The sequence below is a fragment of the Choristoneura fumiferana genome, chromosome 6 (assembly GCF_025370935.1).
Source record: "Choristoneura fumiferana chromosome 6, NRCan_CFum_1, whole genome shotgun sequence".
NCBI lineage: Eukaryota > Metazoa > Arthropoda > Insecta > Lepidoptera > Tortricidae > Choristoneura > Choristoneura fumiferana.
The window spans coordinates 1,422,367-1,446,659 of NC_133477.1; the positions used below are offsets into that span (position 1 = coordinate 1,422,367).

General features: G+C 38.9%; 1 protein-coding gene across 1 annotated transcript in view; it reads right to left on the reverse strand.

Annotated features, from left to right (window-relative positions):
- The window catches only part of LOC141428559 (anoctamin-5-like), a 30,787-nt gene that overhangs the window by 1,489 nt on the left and 5,005 nt on the right, over nt 1-24,293 (reverse strand). Inside the window, exons 6-21 of the mRNA XM_074088564.1 lie at nt 23,174-23,287; nt 22,471-22,582; nt 21,324-21,407; nt 20,761-20,876; nt 19,793-19,959; nt 18,634-18,724; nt 18,161-18,287; nt 16,733-16,897; nt 15,406-15,549; nt 14,554-14,741; nt 12,414-12,544; nt 10,897-10,984; nt 10,318-10,435; nt 8,685-8,795; nt 7,314-7,407; nt 1,259-1,383 (exon numbers count right to left, since the gene is read on the reverse strand). Coding sequence (XP_073944665.1) covers nt 1,259-1,383; nt 7,314-7,407; nt 8,685-8,795; nt 10,318-10,435; nt 10,897-10,984; nt 12,414-12,544; nt 14,554-14,741; nt 15,406-15,549; nt 16,733-16,897; nt 18,161-18,287; nt 18,634-18,724; nt 19,793-19,959; nt 20,761-20,876; nt 21,324-21,407; nt 22,471-22,582; nt 23,174-23,287 — 1,975 coding nt within the window. The remainder of the gene's footprint in view (nt 1-1,258; nt 1,384-7,313; nt 7,408-8,684; nt 8,796-10,317; nt 10,436-10,896; nt 10,985-12,413; nt 12,545-14,553; nt 14,742-15,405; nt 15,550-16,732; nt 16,898-18,160; nt 18,288-18,633; nt 18,725-19,792; nt 19,960-20,760; nt 20,877-21,323; nt 21,408-22,470; nt 22,583-23,173; nt 23,288-24,293) is intronic.

The following is a 24,293-nucleotide window of genomic DNA, read 5'->3' on the forward strand; positions in this document are numbered from 1 at the left end:
GAACACAGGTCCTCAGCATTCCGTGCTGCGTGCCATACCCCTACACTACCACTGAACAGGAGTACAGACACGAATCTTATGCACACATATCTCAGGTTCCTTTTTTTCCACTACGCTACTTAAGCAGCAGCACTAGCGACATCTATGTTTCGCTCACATAGAGAGACGTAACACTCTTTCGGAGCTAACCGCTCACCCAGACAAGAGAAATCACTATTAAGCAATCAAATTATGATTGGTTATTTGGAGTATTTTTTATTTCAACTCCAAATTTGTTACTTTTAGATACGGTCATCCGTTACGGTCGGTCGGTTCGTTACGGTCGTACGTTAAAAGTTCATCGAACATTTAAATGATGAATTGACATAAATGAACCACGATATAATCTGTGAGTGAAATTATATAAATTGTAATTTATATAAAAAAAATAACGTGGCTCATTCATGTCAATTCATCATACCTACGTATCAATTTCCTATAACTTCTGCACAGTTCCATAACAGCGGAAACGACAAAAAATTGTGTTACATCTAGGGATGTTAAATAACGCTCTTTAGAGCTTATTGCACTTCCCTGTACACTTGCAGCCTATGGGTTAATTACACTCAAAAAACATACAACGCCCTCCGTGTCCAGTTTAACAACGCGTTTAGGTCAATGTTGGGGCTGCCTCGCTGCTGCAGCGCGTCGGGCATGTTCGCGGAGGCGCGAGTGGTGGATTTCCCCGCGACCATGCGCGCGCGCGGCGCTGCTCTAGTGCGCAGGGTGCGTGCCAGCACTAACGTTGTCCTAAATATGATGGCTGATAAAGTAGATTGTCCATATGTACGCCATTGTTGCGATAGACATGTAAGAATAAATTAAATTATAAATAATTCTGTTGACATGATAATAATTTCAATTAATTTAGTGTTTTTTTTAATTATTTTTTTTTAATATAATGTGACAATGTAATTTATTTATTAATCAAGAGGCAGACCCAAGAGGACATGGCGGGACGACCTGAGCGCTTTTCAGCTCGATTGGCAGGTGCATGCCCAGGACAGGGAAGAGTGGCGGAGAAAAGGGGAGGCCTTTGCCCAGCAGTGGGACATAATACAGGCTACATAAAATAAAATAAAAAATAAAAAAAATCAATTGTATTTTGTTTCTATGATGTGTATTTTTTTTTCTCTTTTCTTTTTGTATTTTCTATGAGTCATGTTACTTGAAATAAATGAATATTATTATTTAATATTGCAACGAAAATAAAACTTACTGAAAAAACTGAAAATTCTACGTGAGTCCCTGCCCTAAACCAAAAATGTTCAGCATTAAATGTGAAATTCCTTCGCGGGAAATAAATAGGAAATATGTCGCCCGTAAATGGTTCACCAAACAAACCTGAAAAGTAAAAAAAAATTAACATAATTTTCTAACAAAAAGTATTTAAATCTCAGAATACCTAAACAGGCAAGTCAATATTTATTTTTCATTTGATAAATCTTCGTCAAAATCTGACGTTATTTTCTTGATTGAAACATATCGATGGTGGAAGTCTCAATTGACGTAAGGGACAAAATGCTACTTTTCAGGAGAGCGAAAAGAAGTTTTTGGTAATTTTCAAACCCTCACAGCATTGTTAATGTTTAACTTAGCAGGACGTTATAATTACGTAAAATCTTGAATTTTCTTGCTTTTCAACGTGAAACTATAGACATTTTCGTAAAAAGCTTAATAAGAAAAATAGCTGTCCCTTACGCCCGTGACATACGGGTGTCATAGCCCCTTACACCCATAAACCGTAAATAAATAAATAATGTAGTAAGCGATTTTTGGTCTTATAGGACATTTTATATTTTATTTGCTACATATTTGGACGTAAGTTCCTGTAGAAAAATTAAAAAAAATGGTGAATTAACTCAAAGAACCACTTTAATTATTTAAAATAACGCGCAAAAGCCATAATTTTGTACGTCCCCTTAAAAAATATGTAATTTGTAACATTTTCTTTAAATGGACATTGTAAGTTAAAAGTTAAATATCAAATAAATTTTATAACGTTTTAAACTTTCGTGATTCTCACTCATAGTCAAAATACCACCAACGGGACTTATCACGCTAACACACACGAGTAATATTTACCTCGACGTTTCGACAACATTGCAGTGGCCGTGATCACGAGTGGACTGAAGTGTGGGGTGTCAAGTCTGCCTAGCAGCGCGAGTCCTTCGAACTACCCGCACTTGATCACTAATAGTACCAGCACTCGTATCACGAAGTACCCGCAATTGGTGATTTTTATTTGTCACCCCATCACACCGACTCACAACATTCATCCCGACGTCGACACTTATTAATAACAGGATTCCACGAAGATGAAAGCTTATATCCATCGTCCCGGTTGACATTTTTATGCTTTTTTATTTCAACTGCTTCACGTACCATTCTTAAGTAGAAATGACGTTCCGTGGACAGAATTTTGGGATTGTGAAGCTCAATCCAGTGGTTTGGTCCTGACTCCAACAAATGCTCGGCTATGGCTGACTTGTTTGTTTATAGCTGAGAGGGTCAAGGAAGATATTGCAGCTGTTAAAAATCGCCAAGTAAATAAGTTTTTATCCCGGAAAATAGCATAGTTCCGGGGGGTAGCGATAAACGAACTGATGATGTTGTTGATGACGATGATGATGAAATGATTTTCACTACCACCACTGGCGTACTAACTCTGCTTGCTTGCATTATTGCTTACATGCTTGCTTGCTTGCTTGCTTGCATGCTTGCTTGCATGTTTGATTGCATGCTTGCTTGCACTATTTCTTGCACATTTGGGAGTATTCTTGCTTGATTTGTTGTTTGCATGCATGCTTGCCTTCTGGCTTCACGCTTGCTTGCATGCATGCTTGCACTATTTATGCTTCCTCTAACACACTGATTGCAGCTGTGAGGGAGTGGGACGCCAGCCCGCTTCATGAGCGCTGGAGGAGATACCATAGACCTGTCATCGCGGGATCGGGGTAACCCGCGATGTTCATCTAACCCAGGCCGATAAAATTGCATGTTTGTTGATTTGATTGACAAAATTACATGCTCACTTGCAAGCCTGCTTAGGTGGTTGCTTACATGGTTGCTTGCATGCTATCTTGCACGCTTGCTTGCACTATTTCTTGCACATTTGGGAGTATGCTTGCTTGAGTTGTTGTTTCAATCACTACAAGTTCTAAAAACCATCTGTTTTGATGCCTCTTACGACCTAACATTAACAAGGTATTTTAATGAACTAAAAGAAGCAAGCTAGGTATTTTAATTTAAGTTACACCCATAAAGTAACCTCAATTTTTAAAATGTCTAATCTCTAGTTCTAGCTTTTGATGTCCTTTACGCCCATAAGAGTATTCCTTATTTTATAAGTTGCTGTTGTTTAATGCCCCTTACGACGTACCAATTACACCTTTTTTTTAAATGTCTGTTTGCTACTGCCCCTTACGACCGACAATTTACTCTAGCTCTTACTTTTTATACCCCTTACGTCCATAAAAGTATTTATTATTTTATAAATTGCTGTTTTTTAATGTCCCTTACGACGTTCCGATTATACCATTTTTAACCCTCACCATACATAATTAATTATACAGGCCAATTATTATTATGTATGCATCATCATCTCGGCCTATATACGTCCCACTGCTGGGCACAGGCTTCCTTTATTAGGATCTGTCAGGACAGCTTAAAATAAACAAAGTAGCTAAGAGAAATTTACCTCAACATCCTTGACTGAAATTCCATTACGGAAATGTTAGCTCGACGTCAAGCCATTAGGGGATCCATCAACTTAATCTTCTTTTTTGTTTTGCTTTTGGCATCTTATAAAAAAATACGCGCGTTGACAAAAAACAAACGTAGGCAATCAAATACGTCCTCCGTGTTTGACGTGTCTGACACGACTGACCGAATGTGCAATGCGCAAACGCTCGGCGCGTGGAAGGTAGGTAGACGCGTTAGTATTAATTTGATGTTAGGTACAAGAAATAGGTACAGGCGGTAAGGTTACGCCCAACAACTTCTTGCTTTTTTATTTTATTCGTTATAAAATGTTGGGGTGTAAAGGGCAATGAAACAATAATTGACCCATACGCCCTTTTATTATATTTGTTGGGTTTTTTTTTAACGACATGAGCCGAGTCGTAAAGGACATATGAGACTGCCACAGCCCCTTACGACCCAAATATTAAAAAAATAATACATTTACGCCATTTTTCAGCTCAAATATTTTATATCATGTCCCTTAAGCTATTTTATTTTAAAATAATAAATGTTGATAACAGCAAAAGTAAGGGCGTATCGTAACTTGAATACTACCAATCGACAGAGAAAAAAAAACTCTAATTTTCTATGTTTAAAAGTGATTTTCGGTATTTTGTCCCTTACGCCAATTGAGACTTCCACCATCGATATTATAATCTGTAGTAGCATATACTAGCGTAGATAGTGGAAAATTTGACATTTTAAAAATCGGTTAATGCGCGGACGAATAAGCGATATTTATTTACTATCCTTAAAATTAAAAAATAGTTACTGTTTTTATAATTGAATAAACAATCTTTGGAATTAAATCAAGAATTGTAAATAATAAAATAGACAAAAATACGTTGATCTATTCAATTAATAAATAATCGATTTACTAAACAGGTTAATTATTTTGCAATAGGTTCTAGGTTTTCACATCACTAAATGGCGTGGTCGGGTTAATGGCGTTTTTGTTTACGCTTGTCATAAATTTGATTGGAATACAATAGACGATACGGCCTCTGTGCGTTTGGGGAAGCAAATGACTTGTGACGTTCAATATACCTGCTATAAGAGTGTTATCGTATCGTTACATTTCGCACTTACTGGTTATTTAATTATTTAAACTTATACTAACCAGCAACGGCTAAATCATATGGAATGCCACAAAAGGCCAAATTTTAGCGATTTTTTTTTTCTTACAATCAATCAATCATTTATTGCGTTCAGTCAAGGAAACTCAAACACGTATGTACCACCAGCCAAATAAGTGCTCTATCAATTTTTAAACAAGTTCCTATCAAATGTATATGTCACTAAAGTCGAACTTTCAAGTTGACAGACACGTCAATTGGCATTATTGTTTTATGACATGCAAACTATTATCAGCTTTAGGATGGTAGATCACATATTTGGCTGATGGTAGGTATCTGAGTAGAACCGGTAGAACCTTTTCATAAATAATCTATTGCACTATGATTTCTTTGAAGCCGTGGTGGCCTAGTGGTTTGACCTATCGCCTCTCAAGCAGAGGGTCGTGGGTTCAAACCCCGGCTCGCACCTCTGAGTTTTCGAAATTCATGTGCGGAATTACATTTGAAATTTACCACGAGCTTTGCGGTGAAGGAAAACATCGTGAGGAAACCTGCACAAACCTGCGAAGCAATTCAATGGTGTGTGTGAAGTTCCCAATCCGCACTGGGCCCGCGTGGGAACTATGGCCCAAGCCCTCTTGTTCTGAGAGGAGGCCTGTGCCCAGCAGTGGGACGTATATAGGCTGGGATGATGATGATGATGATGATGATTTCTTTGGAAAATATACGGGATGTCAACATGACATTAGTAGCACAAAGGTTCCAGCCTGGGACCTTTTTCAGTTTTCTTGCCTGTACATTTTATGTCCTAAGGCTTGGCGTTTATGAAATCCAAAATCTCACTACTTTTTACACGACTTCCCGAAGGAGGGTTATTATTATAGTCAAATAACGGGTTCCCTTTATCTTGCATAATATCGATTCTCCAAAATACACTTCGCATAACAGGTATCAAGTAAGGCTATCTTTTTATTTGTATTGTATTTTATTTCTAAGTAGGCTTAAACTCGTCCGTGTAGAATTTGTTTATCGCTATCCCGCGGGGACTGTACAATTTTCGGGTATAAAAACTATCCTATGCCCTTTCCCGGGACTCAAACTATCTGTATACCGAATTTCATCTAAATCGGTTCAGCGGTTCAGACGTGATGAGGTAACAAACAAACAGACTTACAAACTTTCGCATTCATAATATTAGTGGGATTCTTATACCTACGACGGTATATACCTACTTACATACATACATAAAATCACGCCTCTTTCCCAACGGGGTAGGCAGAGACACATCCTTCCACTTGCTACGATCCTGGCATACAACTCTCGCTTCCTCTACATTCATCAATCTTTTCATGCATGCACGTCGGTTTAGAGTACTCCTGACCCGACCTTTCTTCAGAACGTCCCCAACTTGATCGTGGTACGTTCGTCTAGGCCTTCCTCTCCCAATATACCTACTTATTTTTTTATATTTATAAGATTTTTAACCCCCGACGCAAAAAGAGGGGTGTTATAAGTTTGACCGCTATGTGTCTGTCTGTGGCACCGTAGCTCTTAAACGGGTGGACCGATTTGAATGGGGCTTTTTATTGAAAGCAGGCTTCTAGCGATGGTTCTTAGACATGTTTTATCAAAATCGGTTCAGCCGTTTTTGAGATATTGAACTTAAAGTGACAAAGTCGGGGGTATTCCAACTTTTTGTTGGGGTTATTAAATATTAATTTTTATGGGCGATTAAAAAGCGCTCATTAGCATCAATAAATTTTACTAAGAAGACATCTCAATAGTTCTTATTGCTTGGCAACGCTCTTATGGTAAGTATTATTTATTCAATATAACAATACAATATTGTGTATAATAAATACTATCTAACATCCAAGACTAAAACTATATATAAACTAAACTATGTTACAAAATAAAAACGTCATCCAATTTTTCTGCCCCAGGCATTGACCCCAAGACACTGGCAGCATTACCTCTCTGAACTGTTATTCCTAATCTTTGCGAGAGGTAAGTGCCAGCCCTGGGGTCACCTGAGGCCAAAACCAGACGAGTAGATAAGTCCTTGATATTTTTTTTGTGTCTTCCGACCATGGACCCATTGTCTCGAAAGCAAGCGCCGCAAACTCATGATAGTTTGTTAAAGCTGAGTATTTGCGGCGCTTGTTTATCTGGGCTCTTATGGTTCCATATATCAGGAATTTCAGACTTTATATTTTAAATTATAATTCTTCTTTTTAGGTAAGAATCATAAGAATCAAAAGCTAGTATAGTTAAAGTGAGAAAAGTTTTTCCATGTCAAAGTGTTTTTATGTGTGCAGTCTAGCTTAATATATTATCCAACCCTCTCTTATCTTATGTTATCAATTCTTTTAATGCGTACTTATCCCACCCAATCGTATCGTATCTTATTTAAGTTTAGATGAGTACTTATTAATTCTATAAATACCTACTTACCAGGAAAGTAACATAACTGTGGTACAAAATGGTTCTTCCTGTACTGTTTCACAGCGGTACCAATTTCCGGGCTTAAATAATAATCTTCGTAGGCCTAAAATAATTAGAACAAAACATATAAAAAACAATCCAATTAACATTCTATAGAAAAATATCGAAAGTGACCTAGGTACTTATATAAAAAACCGGCAAAGTGCGAGTCGGACTCGCGCACGAAGGGTTCCGTACCATTATCTATTATACAACATTAGAAATTAGCAAAAAATGGCAAAATAATCAAGTTTGTTGTATCAGAACTTGCCCTAAATATTTGTTTTATTTTAATTTAATTATTTATTTTTTAAGTTATTATACGACTAAATATTCTCTGAATATTTCAAGCGTATACCTGTTGCCTTTAATTATATCAAGCAAATAAACAGCAAAAAAAAACACATTTGTTGTATGGGAGCCCCCATTAAATATTTACTTTATTCCGTTTTTAGTATTTGTTGTTATAGCGGCCACAGTAATACATAATCTGTTAAAATTTCAAGTGTCTAACTATTACGGCTCAAGAGTGACAGACGGACGGACCGCCAGACAGACAGTGGAGTCTCAGTAATAGGGTTCCGTTGGCACCCTTTGGGTACGGAACCCTAAAAACAGTGCAGAAACGTTGCCTGCCTCTTGAGAACTATGCTGTCAAGTAATGTTAAGGATATGGGTATATTTTTATGAATTTTTAAGTTTTAGCTGAATAAAAACTAAGTGTAAAAAAGTACTGTAGTAGTATATTTTGATTAGAAAAAAAAACCAAACCGTGTAATAACAATTATATTATAGCTCAGCGAATAAATTAGTAGCTTAAGAAACAGTAAGGTACAGATAGGAAACACAATCAGGCAGGTGCAGGTGGCAGTGTGCAAGGTCCGCCCGGATTGCTACCACCATCTTGCTCGCTAATCCCGCCGTGAAGCAGCAGTGCTTGCACTGTTGTGTTTCGGCGTGGAGAGTAAGACAGCCGGTGCAATTACTGGCACTTGAGGTATCCCATCTTAGGCCTCTAGGTTGGCAACGCATCTGCAATACCCCTGGTGTTGCAGATGTTTATGGGCGGTGGTGATCTCTTACCATCAGGAGACCCACATGCTCGTTTGCCATCCAGTCGAATAAAAACAAGAAAAATAAAAAACAATCACGGTTTTATACTCTTGAATTAATGGCAAAAACCTTTAAAACGGAACACTTATGTTTCGCCAGGTCTGTCTATTTTTAAAATGCAAAATTGATAGTCGCGCGTTGGACACACACAACACATTGGAACCCTTTCTGGGCGTGTCCGACACGCTCATGGCCTGTTTCTATTCCTTGACTACACTACGTACTCACCTGAACCTGCATATACTCTAATACGTAGAAAAGAAAGCCACGCATGCTCCCTGTTCTCATCGTGTATAGCTGCCTTGAAATCATCTTCGTCGTTCGTGCCAATGTCAACGCCTGTAGCAAAACACGATCAGCAGGGTACGAAACTCGAAACTCGAAGTTCGTGTCGTGCGGTCCCTCTGACACTTATACTATTTAATACGAGAGCGAGAGGGACGGTACGATACGAACTTCGAGTTTCAAGTTTCGTGGTAGCCCTTCTGTGGTAAAGGAATTACTAATTGGAATGAACTAGTTCATTGATATGGACCTCCGCAAAGTAACGCCTGATTCAATAAATTATTACTAATTGGACTAATTTATACGCGACTAGTTGTTGACCGCAAATCCGTCTGCATATAATTCGCTTATCGCTATCCCGCAGGTACTCTTCATTTCACCGGTATAAAAAATAGCATACCTATGTCCTTTCTCGGTAAGCCAACTATCTCTATACCGAATTTCGTTTAAATCAGTTTAGCGGTTGCAGCGTGAAAAGGTAACAGACTGACAGAGGTACTTTTTACATTTATATTATTATTAAATAAAGTAATGATTATGTGTTTTATGCAGAAAACGCAGTCTCCTCCACTTGCATATACCTATTATCATCATCATCATCATCATCAGCCGGAAGACGTCCACTGCTGGACAAAGGCCTCCCCCTTAGAACGCCACAATGAACGACAACCTACCTATTATACAGGGTGGAAAGTTGAGATGGAGCAGCAAGGGCAGCTACTATAGATCCCTTGCTGCCACGCGAAAATGCTCTTAGGAGACCTTTACTAACTTCACTTTTCACCTTTGGTCAAGTTTTGATCAAAGGTAGGCTTACTACAAAACATGCAGTCAGACGTTTTGTGACAGGGGAACAAAATAATTGCTATTGACATAGCAATCTGTGTGACAGGGGGGAGGGGGGAGGGGTTAGACGTAATTTATGGATGGCCTCAAGTAAAGCAAAAATCAACGTGTGGCACATAAGTATTTCGACAGGTATTTTACAAATTGATAATTTTTTGTTCGTGTTTATGCTGTATCTAGGCGACATAAAATGACTTTTTATGCTCTAGTGCATAAAATAAAATCTTCGTCTAAGACCAAGGTAATCAGGTGTCAACAGCCACAAAGAAAGAAAGTTTCTACATATTTTTTTAATAATTTTTAATTTATATAAAACTAAAAATCAATCAAATCAAACATTAAAATAAAAAAATGGAATTATATAATGATGCATAAAAAATAAAATGTACATAGAAAGTGATAATTGTTTTAACTGTTGCTATTTCGTTTCCTCGCAATCTAAGTGACAAGCAGTGCCCTTAAGTGTAAGTTCTCGGTTACAAAATACGTCTCGATCGCGTTTGCGTTAAAATCTCAATTTGTATGGAAACAGGAACATCCCAAACGTACCGAAAACTTACACTAAGGGCACTGAGTGTAAAACTCGAGCATTAAACCACCGCCGCCCGCGTACCGGCTCGGGCTATATGAACGTCTTGGGTAAAATGGCTCGTTTTATGCTCTTGTTGTACAATCTACTATTAACATGCTCTTTTGAAACGTTTTGATTTAGTTTTTTTAATTCACTTACGTTTGCCGGCACGCTTAAGAGAGCCAGTACTTTTATAATGTGCTTCCAGACGCCGATTCCAGCAGTCTCCAGCAGTAAGGGGCGGCGGTGGCACAGCAAGAACATGCGAGCCTCATATCTACAATACAATCAGCCACAGCTACAAGGTGTTAATTGAGATTAGTCGTCATCCAAATTTCATCCATAGGTAATAGGGGTTAATGAACTATCAGATGTTTGAGTCTAACATCTGGTAGCATGGTGTACGGTTGTGTTGCTCTGAAGATGAGCTCTGGTTGAGTTCGAAACGCGTCAGTGTAGTGTGGTGGTGATGATAGATGGGTTTGTGGGATTTGTGTGTGTTCTTACAGTGCGGAGGTGGAGGAACTGCATGAACACGCATATCTTGCATAAACTTAGCTATCATAAGGTCGCGGGTGAGCAAAGAAATTCTTTTAGTACATTGATATGGAACTCCGCAAAGTAACACCTGATTCAATAAATCATGTCGAGCTTAACTCGATTTAAGACGTGTTATTCGGGCTTTTTCCACCTATGAGTGCGTCCCACGATAGCTTTATGTTACAAAGAGATATTAACCTTATGTTAATGACATTGGCGAAGAAAGCGAACAGCGGCGCCAAGGGGAACACTGCTCCGACAAGCGACACCAAAGCGAACTGCAACACTGAAAAAAAACAGCCAAGAATGAGTCACTCTCGCGCACTGGATGCACTTTTGAATTAGCAACAAGCCGTGGCTATTTCAACAGGACTCTGTTCCATCTCACAGAGACCGCAGAGTGCAGCAGCGGTGTTAAGATCTGAATCCTTAAGCTCAATAAAGTGGCCTGGTACTAGCCTGTGATCTAAACTGATTATAGTTTATAATCAATCTTAGAAGCAATAGCTTGTGTACTCAACACCAAAGTGTAGGTAGGTAAAGCAACGCTCACCAAAAAGTGGGCGAAAATATCATTGGAAGAGCTGCGGCATAATGTGTATCAAATCAAAGCTATAGGCGGATATTTAAGAGTGTTTTTTTTTTACTTTTTAAACATTTTAGTTTTCATTTTTAACATCATTTAGTATTTTTTTTTATCTACACCCATATAGTAAATCCTCAATTATGCGTTCAAATACCATTGATATAACCAGCATTACGACATTGGATTCTATTATGAACACGGCTGTATAGAAGATTTCTGTATCTTAATGAGATTTCATTCATCACTACAGCACGTGGGGGGGGGGGGGCGCCGCGACCACGTGCAGCAGCAGGTCGTCGCGCGCGCAGCGGGCGCAGCTCGTGGGGCAGACATACCTACCTACCTAGTTCTCGTTAATGCAGGTCATTCTCAATGGTTCTTGAACACATGATAGAGGATTTAATATATGGATATAGATAAAATATTGTATGCAACTGTACGTAATTAGGCCTTAAAACACTCATGTGACCCTATTATGAAACTCTGCTACGCCTCTTTTCATAAACCCAGACTCGTGTTTTAATACTATTAAGCAATTAAAACCTTATGGTAAAATTCTAAGTCAACTTTATTTTAGGCCACGGTGTAAATTGTAAAAAAGACGGCCTTTAATACTGTAAAAATAGTGTATCTGTTTGATTTTCTCGATCTGAGACCATATATTGTCTAACGCGCAGACGCTTGCTATCGCATTATTTATTTCTTTCTGTCTAACGGTGTACGATGGTGACAGAAAGAGATGATGAAAGCGATGGCGAGAGCCCGCCTGCGACAAAAAGGCCTCTTCTTTATCCACTGATATAATAGGCCATCCGACTGAGTGTCTTCCATCACGTGGCCGTTCATTATAGGCCCGCCTCACAGCTCATCGTCCCAACGTGGCTAAGCCAGCGCAATTGCCCCGAGTTCTTCGATTATGTTCCGCTCCGCCACTAGTTCTTAGTTAAAAAGAAATTACCTAGAGACGAGCTGTCGGTAGTCCTCCAACAAGATGGAGCAACGATCTGGTTAAGATCGCAGGATTGCGGTGGATGCGGAAAGCACAAGACCGGTCTGAGTGGAGAGCTTTGGGGGAGGCCTATGTCCAGCAGTGGACGTCTTTCGGCTGACATGATGAATGATGAATTACCTAGAGAATTGTATTTTCTTGCCATTTTTTCTTCTGTCATTGTGTCCAGTCTGAACTCTCTTTCCCAGCATGGTACCTTTGTAGTAATTTTTTTGCCTTGATTGAAATCTGTCCGCGTATTGAAGATGAACCTGTAAAAAAAATGAAGAAGCCTTTAACTACTATGGGTTGCGTCTCTTGTAAGCTTCAGGATAAGTAGGCCTCTTCAACATTTTACCACAGACCGGCCAAGTGGCGTGAAAATAGAACCTCCTCCGCCTTTTCTCGTACTCAGCAGTGGGTGGATGGAGGCCTAATTGATTATTTGATTGATGAAAGGATTTATTGCAATTCGAATTAGAATTCAAATTCGATTTTAAATTTCGAAATGTTAGTTTACGTCACAGTAGGGGACCGAAAAGCTGGCAGCTTTCTCGGACAAAGAATTAGCTTGGCTATTCAAAGAAGAAACGCTGCCAGCATCTTTGGGACCTTTGTTTCAGTTTTAGGTTTTATTTTATTTTATGTAAGTATCTTAAGTTAGGATAGATATTTTTATTAATTTCATGAAAAAAATAAAATAAAATAATATTTATTCACTTGAACAGCGGTTACAGAGATGTTCGGTTGGTACACATAAAATGAGTAGAATGTTCAGCACTCTCGCCGGCATCACCAGCATGTGAATATAAAAGTTGCAATTTAATTTCATGCAATAATTAACAACTAAGAACCAAGTAGGCCAAGCAACTTATAAAATTAAATAATTTATGGAGATAAGAATTATTAGCAGACACATTTATTTATTACTAACATATTTTAAGGTCATACACTAACAATTTTATGGATAATCATCTGAAAATAAGCTATTATCATTATCATTATCATTATTATTATTATTATCATTATCATTATCATTATTATCATGCTTTTGGTTTTTTTTTTTTTTTATACGACTGGATGGCAAACGAGCAAGTGGGTCTCCTGATGGTAAGAGATCACCACCGCCCATAAACATCTGCAACACCAGGGGTATTGCAGACGCGTTGCCAACCTAGAGGCCTAAGATGGGATACCTCACGTGCCAGTAATTTCACCGGCTGTCTTACTCTCCACGCCGAAACACAACAATGCAAGCACTGCTGCTTCATGGCAGGATTAGCGAGCAAGATGGTGGTAGCAATCCGGGCGGACCTTGCACAAGGTCCTACCACCTGCAAAACAAAAATGAAAATGAATTTTGTGAAATGAAAACTTCGAATATGCACAATAAGTGTTTATTCAAGCGATGATCTACTACTGTCGCGCTTCACCCTCCCTCCCTTGACACCCTCCCTCCGTTCTCTCCCCGATGTCGTCCGAAACCGTCGCGCATTTGCATTGATACAGCAGGGCTACTCCGAAACTCGAAACTCGAAGTTCGTGTCGTGCGGTCCCTCTCGCTCTCGTATTAAATAGTATAAGTGTCAGAGGGACCGCACGACACGAACTTCGAGTTTCGAGTTTCGGAGTAGCCCTGCAGTCGCGATGCTGTAGCGCGTTAGTAGTAGAGGTGAGACGTACTAGGCAAAACGCGAACTGAGTCTTGCGAGTACGCGTCCACAAAAAGACTAGATCCAAAGACTAGGCCCACGAGTATCTACGAGTACTTAACTCAATTGACTCATTGCGTAAACAAAATGATTCCCGTAAATGCGCTCCCGTGATTGCGTATACACCGTAAGTACTAGTTTTAGTGGTTTTATTAACTACCGAGTTCCACGTCACAGTTCAGTCTTCACATTTAATTTTTTTTTTAATATTAAAGTATATTAAATACCGACTAAAAACTTCCCTTCATACTTTATACAGGCTTAGGACTGTCAGCAATTTTTATAATTTTTTCAGTTAAAAAGTGTACATAAATGCTTGTTTTCAAGTTGGCGGAACGTTGACAGCCGCCGTACTCCTAAATACTCGTACGCTAAAAGAATCGCGGGCGGGAACGCGTACTCACGCGTCCAAGCCAAAACCTATTCCAAAAACCTATTCCAGTAAATACTTCTCACCTTTAGTTAGTAGCTCATTGGCATCGCTTCTGGTAGCGCGTTCCCAATGCGACTAACGCGCGGAGGGCCCTTAAAGATACTTTCGTCGCTGGTCAGTTTAAAAAAAAACTTACTCTTTAAAGTATGTCAGTAACGGAAGAGCGATATATCTTATAAGCAGCGTCGCAGCCAGTACGGTAAACACTTCGTCGAGACAAGTAAACGGGGCGCAATGGGTGAAGCTGAAATATCCGCGATAAGAACTCCATTCGTGCCTTTGTTTTATGTTGAATACTCTAAACGGCAAATAGTATGCAGCGCCCTAAAATTTAAGACAATGATGAATAGTTGCTGGAAACACATACCCAAATCTCGAATTAGCGTTAAGCTCAGTTTAGTAGTGTCTAAATGTATGGAACTGTCAAACTTAAGCCAGGTTTAACTACTAAATCTAGATTTATTTTTGCTTGCAAGACGGCCTGATGTGGCCCCCGGGGGAGCCCGGGGGTACCCTCGACGCATAAAGAGGGGTGTTATAAGTTTGACTGCTATGTGTGTCTATCTGTGGCACCGTAGCTCTTAAACGGGTAGACCGATTTGAATGCGGTTTTTTATTTGAAAGCTAGTTTCTTAGCAATGGTTTTTAGGTATGTTTCATCAAAATCGGTTCAGCCGTTTTTGAGATATTAATTTTTGAAATGACAATGTCGGGGGCCTTTTACCCCCGACGCAAAAAGAGAGGTGTTAAGTTTGACCACTTTGTGTGTCTGTCTGGCTGTCTGTCTGTGGCATCGTAGCTCTTAAACGGTTGGACCGATTTGCATGCGGTTTTTTTATTTGAAATCAGGTTTTCTAGCAATGTTTCTTAAACATGTTCCATCAAAATCGGTTCAGAAGTTTTAGATATATTCATTTTTGAAATGACTAGGAAGTTGGTTAGTTTGTTTAATTACTCTATGGCTGTTTCTTCTCTCATGTATATTTACCTTCACCCATGCGTAGTAAAACATTAATGGAAATGTTAACATGAACGACACCACGAACAACTTTAAAGAGTACGATCGGAAGTAAGACTCGTATGTTCTGTGATTTTCTAGTTTAGTTAAGAAGTTCAAGGTTTGTCTGAGCATCTGAAAAAAAAAGTGATAATAAAGTTTTTGGTCAAAATTTCTTTTTTAATACAAGCTTATTTTGCTAACAGTACTTTTTGTTGGCTGTACTTGTACTGTCACCTAAACTACATTTGCGTACCAAATTTCAAGTCGATGCCATTAACCGTTAAAGAGCCACTGTCACTACTACTGTCACGCAATTTATACCAAATTTCGGGTCAATCCAACCACTGGAAGTTAGTAGAATTTAACTTGCAAGATTTGATTACAGACAGACAGACAGACAACGTGACAGGTGAAACTAAATAAAAGCTTGTAAAAAAGTTGTCGGATCAATTTAACTTGCAAGATTTGATTACAGACAGACAGACAGACAGACAGACAACGTGACAGGTGAAACTAAATAAAAGCTTGTAAAAAAGTTGTCGGATCAATTTAACTTGCAAGATTTGATTACAGACAGACAGACAGACAGACAACGTGACAGGTGAAACTAAATAAAAGCTTGTAAAAAAGTTGTCGGATCAATTTAACTTGCAAGATTTGATTACAGAGAGACAGACAGACAACGGGACAGGTGAAACTAAATAAAAGCTTGTAATGAGGATTTCTAGACAGGCAAAATATCGCTAGATGACGTTAGTGTTCAAAGGCCCGTTTGATGTTAGATACAGTTTTGCTTGCGATTGGCATAGATGAGCCAATCTATGATCTGAGAGCCAATCGCAAGCAAAACTGTACCTAACATCAAACGGCCTTTGAACACTAACGTCAAAATGTTGCTAAGCGCAGAACTCGGGAACGTCTGGACCGATTTCGCTAATTCTTTATTTGTTGTGTTCGTTATCAGGACAAGGTTTTTATGGAAGAAAATTTAGAAAAAATACAACGGGGGCGAGGCCGCGGGAAACAGCTAGTTTAGTTATAAAACCAATCAATCACAAAACGTGTCAAAAAAGCCGTGGAGGCCCAGTGGTTTGAACTATCGCGTCTCAAGCAGACGATCGTGGGTTCAACCCCGGCTCGTCTTACGTTTAAAATTTACTACGAGCTTAACGGTGAAGGAATACATCGTGAGGTAACCTGCACACACCTGCGAAGTAATTCAACGGTGTGTGTGAAGTTCCCGATCCGCACTGGGCCCGCGTGTTAACTACGGCCCTATCTGAGAGGTGGCCTGAAACAATGAAATGGTACTCACAAATTCTCCAAATATTTGAACGACAAATACCACTTGAACGGCAAATATCACCACAAGAGCTATTTCTACCCAAGGAAGTGGTATTGTTTTGCGTGCCAGCAAAGTTCGGTCCACGTAGCGTTTGTACATGAACATCGGAATAAGCAGTGCGACCAATCCTGCAATCTGAAGTGAATAAAAATTATTATAATAGTTAATAGTAGTAGGTTTGCCTGTAGGGCTGCCATCCGTCCGGGTTTCCCGGATTTGTCCTAGTTTAGAGGGCGTCCGGGAGCGTCCGGGCGGGATTTCATTTGTGGTCCGGGTTTAAAAATATTTTGAATTTTAAGACTTAATTTGACTTTGATTTGAGAAGAAAGTTAATTTCCAGCAAGCTCTAAATCGTTTTTTAAGGATTTTATTTGATTGGCCTATATATTATTATACAACCAAGTTTAATAAAAACCTAAACCTGTTGACATGTCCGGGTTTTGGGCTCCAAAATCCGGGGTTTTCACGCGTCTTGTCCTGGTAGCCAAATTTTAGAGATGGCAAAAATTATGAGCTAAAATATGTCTAAGTTAAAAACCTACCAAATGTCATTTAAATCCATCCAGCCTTTTCAGCGTGGATAGCAAACACAAGCACGCACACACACACACAAACTTTCGTATCCTGTAATGGATAATAAAACGTTTGGATCTTTGAAGTCTTATTCCATAACGCAAAAATTAATCCACTAATATAGAATAAAATTGGCCCACTGGTAGTTTAAAGACATACTTTTCATCTCGGAAAATTACACAGTACCCTTGTTTGTTTATAATATTAGTAGAATAGTTTTTTTTCATGATAGTCAATGGATCTTTTTTAGGCACTTGTCCCACCGAAAGTGTGGAGGCGATTAGCTATCAACTATTTTCTCGCTCATGAAATGAACAATCCATACTATACTAATATTATAAATGCCAAAATGTGCGTTTCTATGTTTGCGTCAAGTTTGGGTTTTTGTATGTTTATATTGACGACCAGATGGCCTAGTGGTTAGAGAACCTGACTACGAAGCTTGAGGTCCCGGGTTCGATTCCCATGTCGGGGCAGATATTTGTATGAAAAATGTATATTCGGTTATCGCGCGCTGTTCCCTCGGGAACTGTGCATTTTTCCGAGATAAAAAGTCGCCTATGTCACTCTCGGGCCCATAAACTATCCCTATGCTAAAAGCCACGTCGATCCGTCGCTCCGTTATGGAGTGAAAGACGGACAAACACACTTTCGCATTTACTCGTATAATATTAGTATGGATAACGTTGACTGTAGGTACGATAGATTTAAATTTTGTTTGTTAAAATGGATCGTTGTTGCTGCCATGACTTATACTATCCGTGTTATTTGAGATTGTGACTATAGTGAAGATGTAAGTAAGTAAATATGGATGTATTGGCTCACCGCACTTATACAAATGATCGATATAACAATCAAACGTATATATCTAGTGAATCCGACAGCATATGATATGTCCAGACCAGTACGTGTAGACAGAGGTTTACTCAGATAGCTCCTTGAATAGTTCGTCCTGTAAAATAAAGAGGAACAGGGAACATCCTTTTAGTCCGGACGCACAATGCACATTCGCCATTTTTAACCCCCGATGCAAAAAGAGGGGTGTTATAAGTTTATGATTGGTTTTTTGGAGTCTTTTTGTATTTTTTATTTCAACTCCAAAGTTACTTTTACGTCTGTCGACGAAACATACCTAGATGTCGCTAGTGCTGCTGCTTAAGTAGCATAGTAGAAATAAACAACCTGAGATATTCTCAATGCTCACGCATTCTGTTTGTAAAATATACGCAAATACATACAGTAATATTGGTCGTCATTAGTATTAATAGAAATAGAAATATTAAGTAAGTATTACTTGCCTGAATGCGTCTTTGGTTCGATCAGTGTTTATTTCCCATAGCCACACCCAATAACTTTGTTTGCGTTTCCAAAGGACGTAGAATGCAGCTGCTATAAATAATTATATCGCTTTAATTCATAAATGTAGTCCATTTATAACATCCTATTTATTGCTATAATTATCTTGACGTTTGACCACATTACACCTGGCTTTGGTCGCGAACACAGAGCACTCATGTCGCGAATAAACTAAAGTGGACTCTACACTGCATTACTGCAGCGGTCGTTTAGCCGCGCGAGTTTGAAAACTTTAGTCTACTCTAAAACTTTAGCCTTAAAGGTGATATCAGATGGTTCACTTGATTGAATGTTCACTCGAGTGAATGCTTTGTTGATCTTACTGTAGCGACTCCTAGCGCCATCTAGTGAGCATCAATAGAAACTCCGACCATGTTCTACGTCGCGCTATCAAAGTTTCACAACTCGGCCGCATTTATATGTCGGCGGCCGATCGTAAAATCCGCCAGATCACGAAATTCCTAGGCATATCGTGAAACGCCGCCATTTCATGAACTGGCCAAAGGACATCCGCCATATCGTTCAAAACTCACCGTTTAACGATTAGCCTAGTGACGTTTAGGCAGATCATGAAATTCCTAGGCATATCATGAAATGCTGCCATTTGCTGCATATGAGATAGTATTTTGTAAACGAAAGCTTACACTAAGGGTACCATATATAGTTTCTTTCAATAGGTATGGCGTCGAATGAAGTCGAGCGTCATAACTGGAAAATGGCCGAATCCGAGTGAATGTCTCTATGTGTTCATTCATTTTTCGTTAATTTAGAGTGAGAATGAATGATACCGAATGAAAATACAACAACATCGTTAGATCGCGCAGTTTACTAATGAATTCATTCGGCATTTTTGTTTCACTTTGTGTTCAGACGAGTCACTTTGAGTGAAAAATGTAAAATGAAACAATAAAATGAAATAAAAATGACCCGTCTGATATCACCCTTTTTAAATGACATTAGTGTCCGTGATTAAATTCTGGGAGGCATTTTAGTTATGAAAGGCTGAGCACATTGACTAAGTATTATGTGAATTGTACATGAATCTAACATAAGTCGGTAAAGTAATTTCTTGGGCGACTAAATATAAACGATCGAACTTACCCCACATGGTCAGAAATATGGCGTAAAATACAGTGTATGGGTTGTCCAATACTCTATGTAACTTTGCTAGATAGCAAAAATTGGTAAGCTTAATGAATGGGCACGCGTCAAAAGAATTGCAACGCGGGCAAATGTAGGTGTTGTTGGCGTTTGCGCAGACGTCTCTCCTGTGGAAATGATTAGGGCATTTCCACACGACGTTTTATTTACGCCCTGACGACGCGCGACAGACGCGATACAAACGCTTGCGATCGAAAATCGTGGCGTTTGAATCGATACAAACGCAAGGATCGTGTGTACGTAAGGTTAAAACGTGCCGGCTTCCTTGCGTTTGCTGAGCGTTCGATTTCCATTTGTATCGATACAAACGAGCGTAAAAAAAAACGTTATGTGGAAGGGCCCTAAACTTTGCACACCGCGCTTCTCAAACGCGCCGTAGACGCCCGTTTGTATTGATATAAACGCGATACGCACGCGAGTAAGTATAGCTGCTATATGGAAAGAAAAACTTTACATAAATTTCAAAAACGCGCGACGAGGGTGCGTTTAAAAAACGCAGTGTGCCTTTAGTGTGCAAAGGCTCTTAGGTTGGGTTTTGAAGCCCATGATGCATAACATAAAATAGACTTATACTTACTCTTTTTTCATAATATAAAAATATTATTTAAGTTAGCTAGTAGATTTATTATTTAGTAGTATTTAGCTCTTAGGTATATGATTGTATTTTCTATAAGTTTATATTCTTAAATAAATTTTCCCATTTAAACATAAAATAGACTTAGTTATATAGATAGCGGCTTTTTTTTGCCCGGAACTTATACTAGAGTCATACCAAATTTTATCTAAATCGGTTCAGCCGTTATTGCATTATTGAGTAACGAACGTCAAAATTTCACAAACTTTTTATCATATTTATTAATATTAAGTAAGTATGTAAATAGGTAAGATAAGATTGAAATGAAACTCACTCAAACACTTTGTCGGTTGTGTTGAAATAAGCGGAAATGAAGACAATCAAACCCGAAACAGCAGCTATTAACAACGCGTGATTATAAAATTCATAGAAAGCGAAGTACATGCCAACCTGCAACAAATTTTCCAGAAATGTGTAAGTCTTACAAAATAGCCCCGTTTCAACTGCCAACCGCCTGGGAATAATAATGTTTTCCATGCCACGGTAAAACTTCACCGTCCGATCCACCTTTACACTGAGCCTTCAGACCAGTGTTACGGTAGGGAAATTACTTTCCCAGCCTTAACACTAGTATGAAAGAAGGTAAATTATATTACCAACCTACACACTAGTAGTAAGGATGGGAAACCTGACACATTAGTGTGAAGGTTGGGAACCTCTTGAGATAAACACAAGTGTAACAACCTCTTCAGATAAATATCAGGTGGGTCGGATGGGCAAAACTTATGTGTACGTGTTTGCATTTCAAGTCTAGCACAAATAATTTTGACTGTGCATTGCCTCCCAGTCAATAAGAATATTCATGATTTATGAACAAAAACATTTTATAGGTAATACCTTTTCTCCAAAATATTCGCGTATTAAATTCAAGGGGTGAACTTTGAACGCGTTATTTTTTCCAACCCATGTATAGAATAACATCTGAAATTAAAAATAGTGGTCTATAGTTTATCTTTCTTTTATTTTATTACTAGCCTGTTGCCCGCGACTCCCTCCGTCTGCTTTGAATTCGTTTATCGCTATCCCGCGGGAACTATGCAATTTTCCGGGATGAAAACGACCCTATGTCTTCTCCAGGAATCAAACTGTCTGTATACTGAATTTCATCTACATACATCGGTTCAGCGGTTAAGACGTGATGAGGTAACAACAGACTTACAAACTTTCGCATTTAAATTATAAGTGGGATTAATACTATACAACCAACACTTTGAACTTACAAATATAACAATTAAATTAAAACTATTCACGTGTCTCAAACTTAAATTATATAAAAAAAAGCCAAGAGCGTGTCGGACACGACAATTTTTTTTAGTTTTTTATTGTACCATATTGTCGGCATAGTTTACATATATATCCGTGCAAAATTACAGCTTTTTAGCTTTGATAGTCCCTGAGCAAAGCCGCGGAAGGACGGACAGACAGACAGAGAGACAGACATGGCGAAACTATAAGGGTTCCGTTTTTGCCATTTTGGCTCTGGAACCCTAATAAAAAAGACCCAGAAGTATAAAACTAATTAACTTAAAGTAGGCCGCTTTCCGGCATGGTCCCGAAGATGCTGGCAGCGTTTGCTCTTAAGCTAATTCTTTGTCAAAGTTTGCGTTGTGATATAAGAATACGAATCATTAATAGTAGATTTACATTAATCCAGTAAAATTATGCTAAAAGTCAAAAGTGATCGATCTAGCACCACAAAGTCATTCTACTTAAATAATGTAGGTATGCAAGACCTTAAAACCTGTTTCCGTATACACATAGGTACATACACTAACATAATTAATGAAATCAATCCGGATAACTCACGTCTTAAATCGAGTTTAGTTCGACATGTTTCGGGCTATGAATTAGCTCGATACTAACGAGATAAACTCGATTTAAGACGTGAATTATACATATTTATTTCATCAATTATGCGTTGGTCTCACGGTAGACACTAACATAAATCTGGTACTGGGCTCCGTTCAGATTGCAAACCACTAACCTGCCTAGCATTAGTAATGGCCGAACCATACATCCGATCTTCATTTCGCATAGCAAAATACTCCCCATCGTGCAAAGCGTAGGCATCCAGGAATACTTTTTTGTCGAGCAATCTGCAACATTTTTCTATTTATTTAACGAGAACTGACAGCTTTCCTGCTGAGCTGGCAACGTTGTATTTTTGTTAGTTTTTCTCGATTATTCCATAAAAATTGTTGTCTGATAGAACACTTCTAAATAATATGTTAATGTGTCTACTCCAATCAGGGGCGTTCCCAGCTTCTGGCCTAGGGGGGGGCAAGTCAGATTTTTTAGGTCAGATCGCCCGCGCTTGTTTTGTACACACTACACAAAGACACCTACATGAAACACAAGGTATATATGTAGTGTGTAGGGCAAAATCCCGCAAGGGATCCTGCTTGATAGGTAAACGGGGCATAATTATTGTAGAACATACAATTTCCAGGGGGGGCAGCACCCGAGAACAAACATTGTATTATTCATCCAAATATCTGCCCCGGCCGGGAATCGAACCCAGGACCTCAAGCTTCGTAGTCACGTGGCACGGAATGCCGAGGACCTGGGTTCGATTCCCAGCGCTGGTCTATTTTTCTGGGCATCTATTTTTCAGTTTGTATTTTCGATCTTCGTAGTCAGGTTCTCTAACCACTTGGACATCTGGTCGTCAATAGATCTGTACTTACCTGTTAAGCCCGAAATGGTTAGCTTGATCTCCAAAAGGCAGTTGAAGCAGTATTTTGTAAACAATAAGACTTCTTTCACTATTTGAAAGATACAATTTTTCTTTATATTCTTTCCTGAAACAAAATAATTTTGAAAATGATGTACAGTTTTCGGCGATAAAGATTACACATCGGTCTTCGGAAAAAAACAATTTGTTGTTCACGACGATTTCCGGACACTGGCACTGAATAAGTAATAGTACAAGTACAGTACAGTGACGTTTAGGCATAAGAATCGTGCCTACTGTATGCTTCTCTGTCTATCGCATAACTCGTGTTCACTCGCACGCGTTGAGTCGCACTGAATCGCCTCAACGTTGGGGAGGCCCGGTATGTACTTGTAGCTCGGCGGCGGAATGGCCTAGTGACACCCCCCTGACACTGGCCACCGTCCATCAATCATCGTATTTATTAAGTGACGTTTTATATCAAATAAAAATACTGCACCTTTATGCACTTAATTAGTTTATTAATGACATGTAAACTTCGGATATCTATATATATAGAGAGCTGTTGCAACTACTAGAAAAAGGATAGAATTCCCTCTTTCCTAAAGATGCCATCATACAATTTAAAGTTACGCAGTTGTCCGCGATAAAAACTATCCTATGTACAAACTATCTCCATACATATGCCAATAAATTTATATAAATCGTAAGTAAGCTGTTTAAGCGTGAGTGAAGAGGTTTCGTACAAACAGACAGAGTTAATTTCTCATTTTTTAACCCCCAACGCAAAAAGAGGTTTGCACGGGGTCGATTACTATTGAAAAATAGTATGAGCAACGCTAACTGCGCGTCGCGTGCGACGGATTTTACCAGTGCCCTTAGTGTAAGTTTTCGGTAACAAAATACGTCTCGATCGCGTTCGCGGTTAAATCTCAATTTGTATGGAAACACGAACATTGCAAACGTTCCGATAGAGGCGCTGTTAGTTTCCATATAAATTGAGATTTAAACGCGAACGCGATCGAGACGCATTTGTAACCGAAAACTTACACTAAGGGTACTGTGCCCTTAGTGTAAGTTTTCGGTTACAAAATACGTCTCGATCGCGTTCGCGGTTAAATCTCAATTTGTAT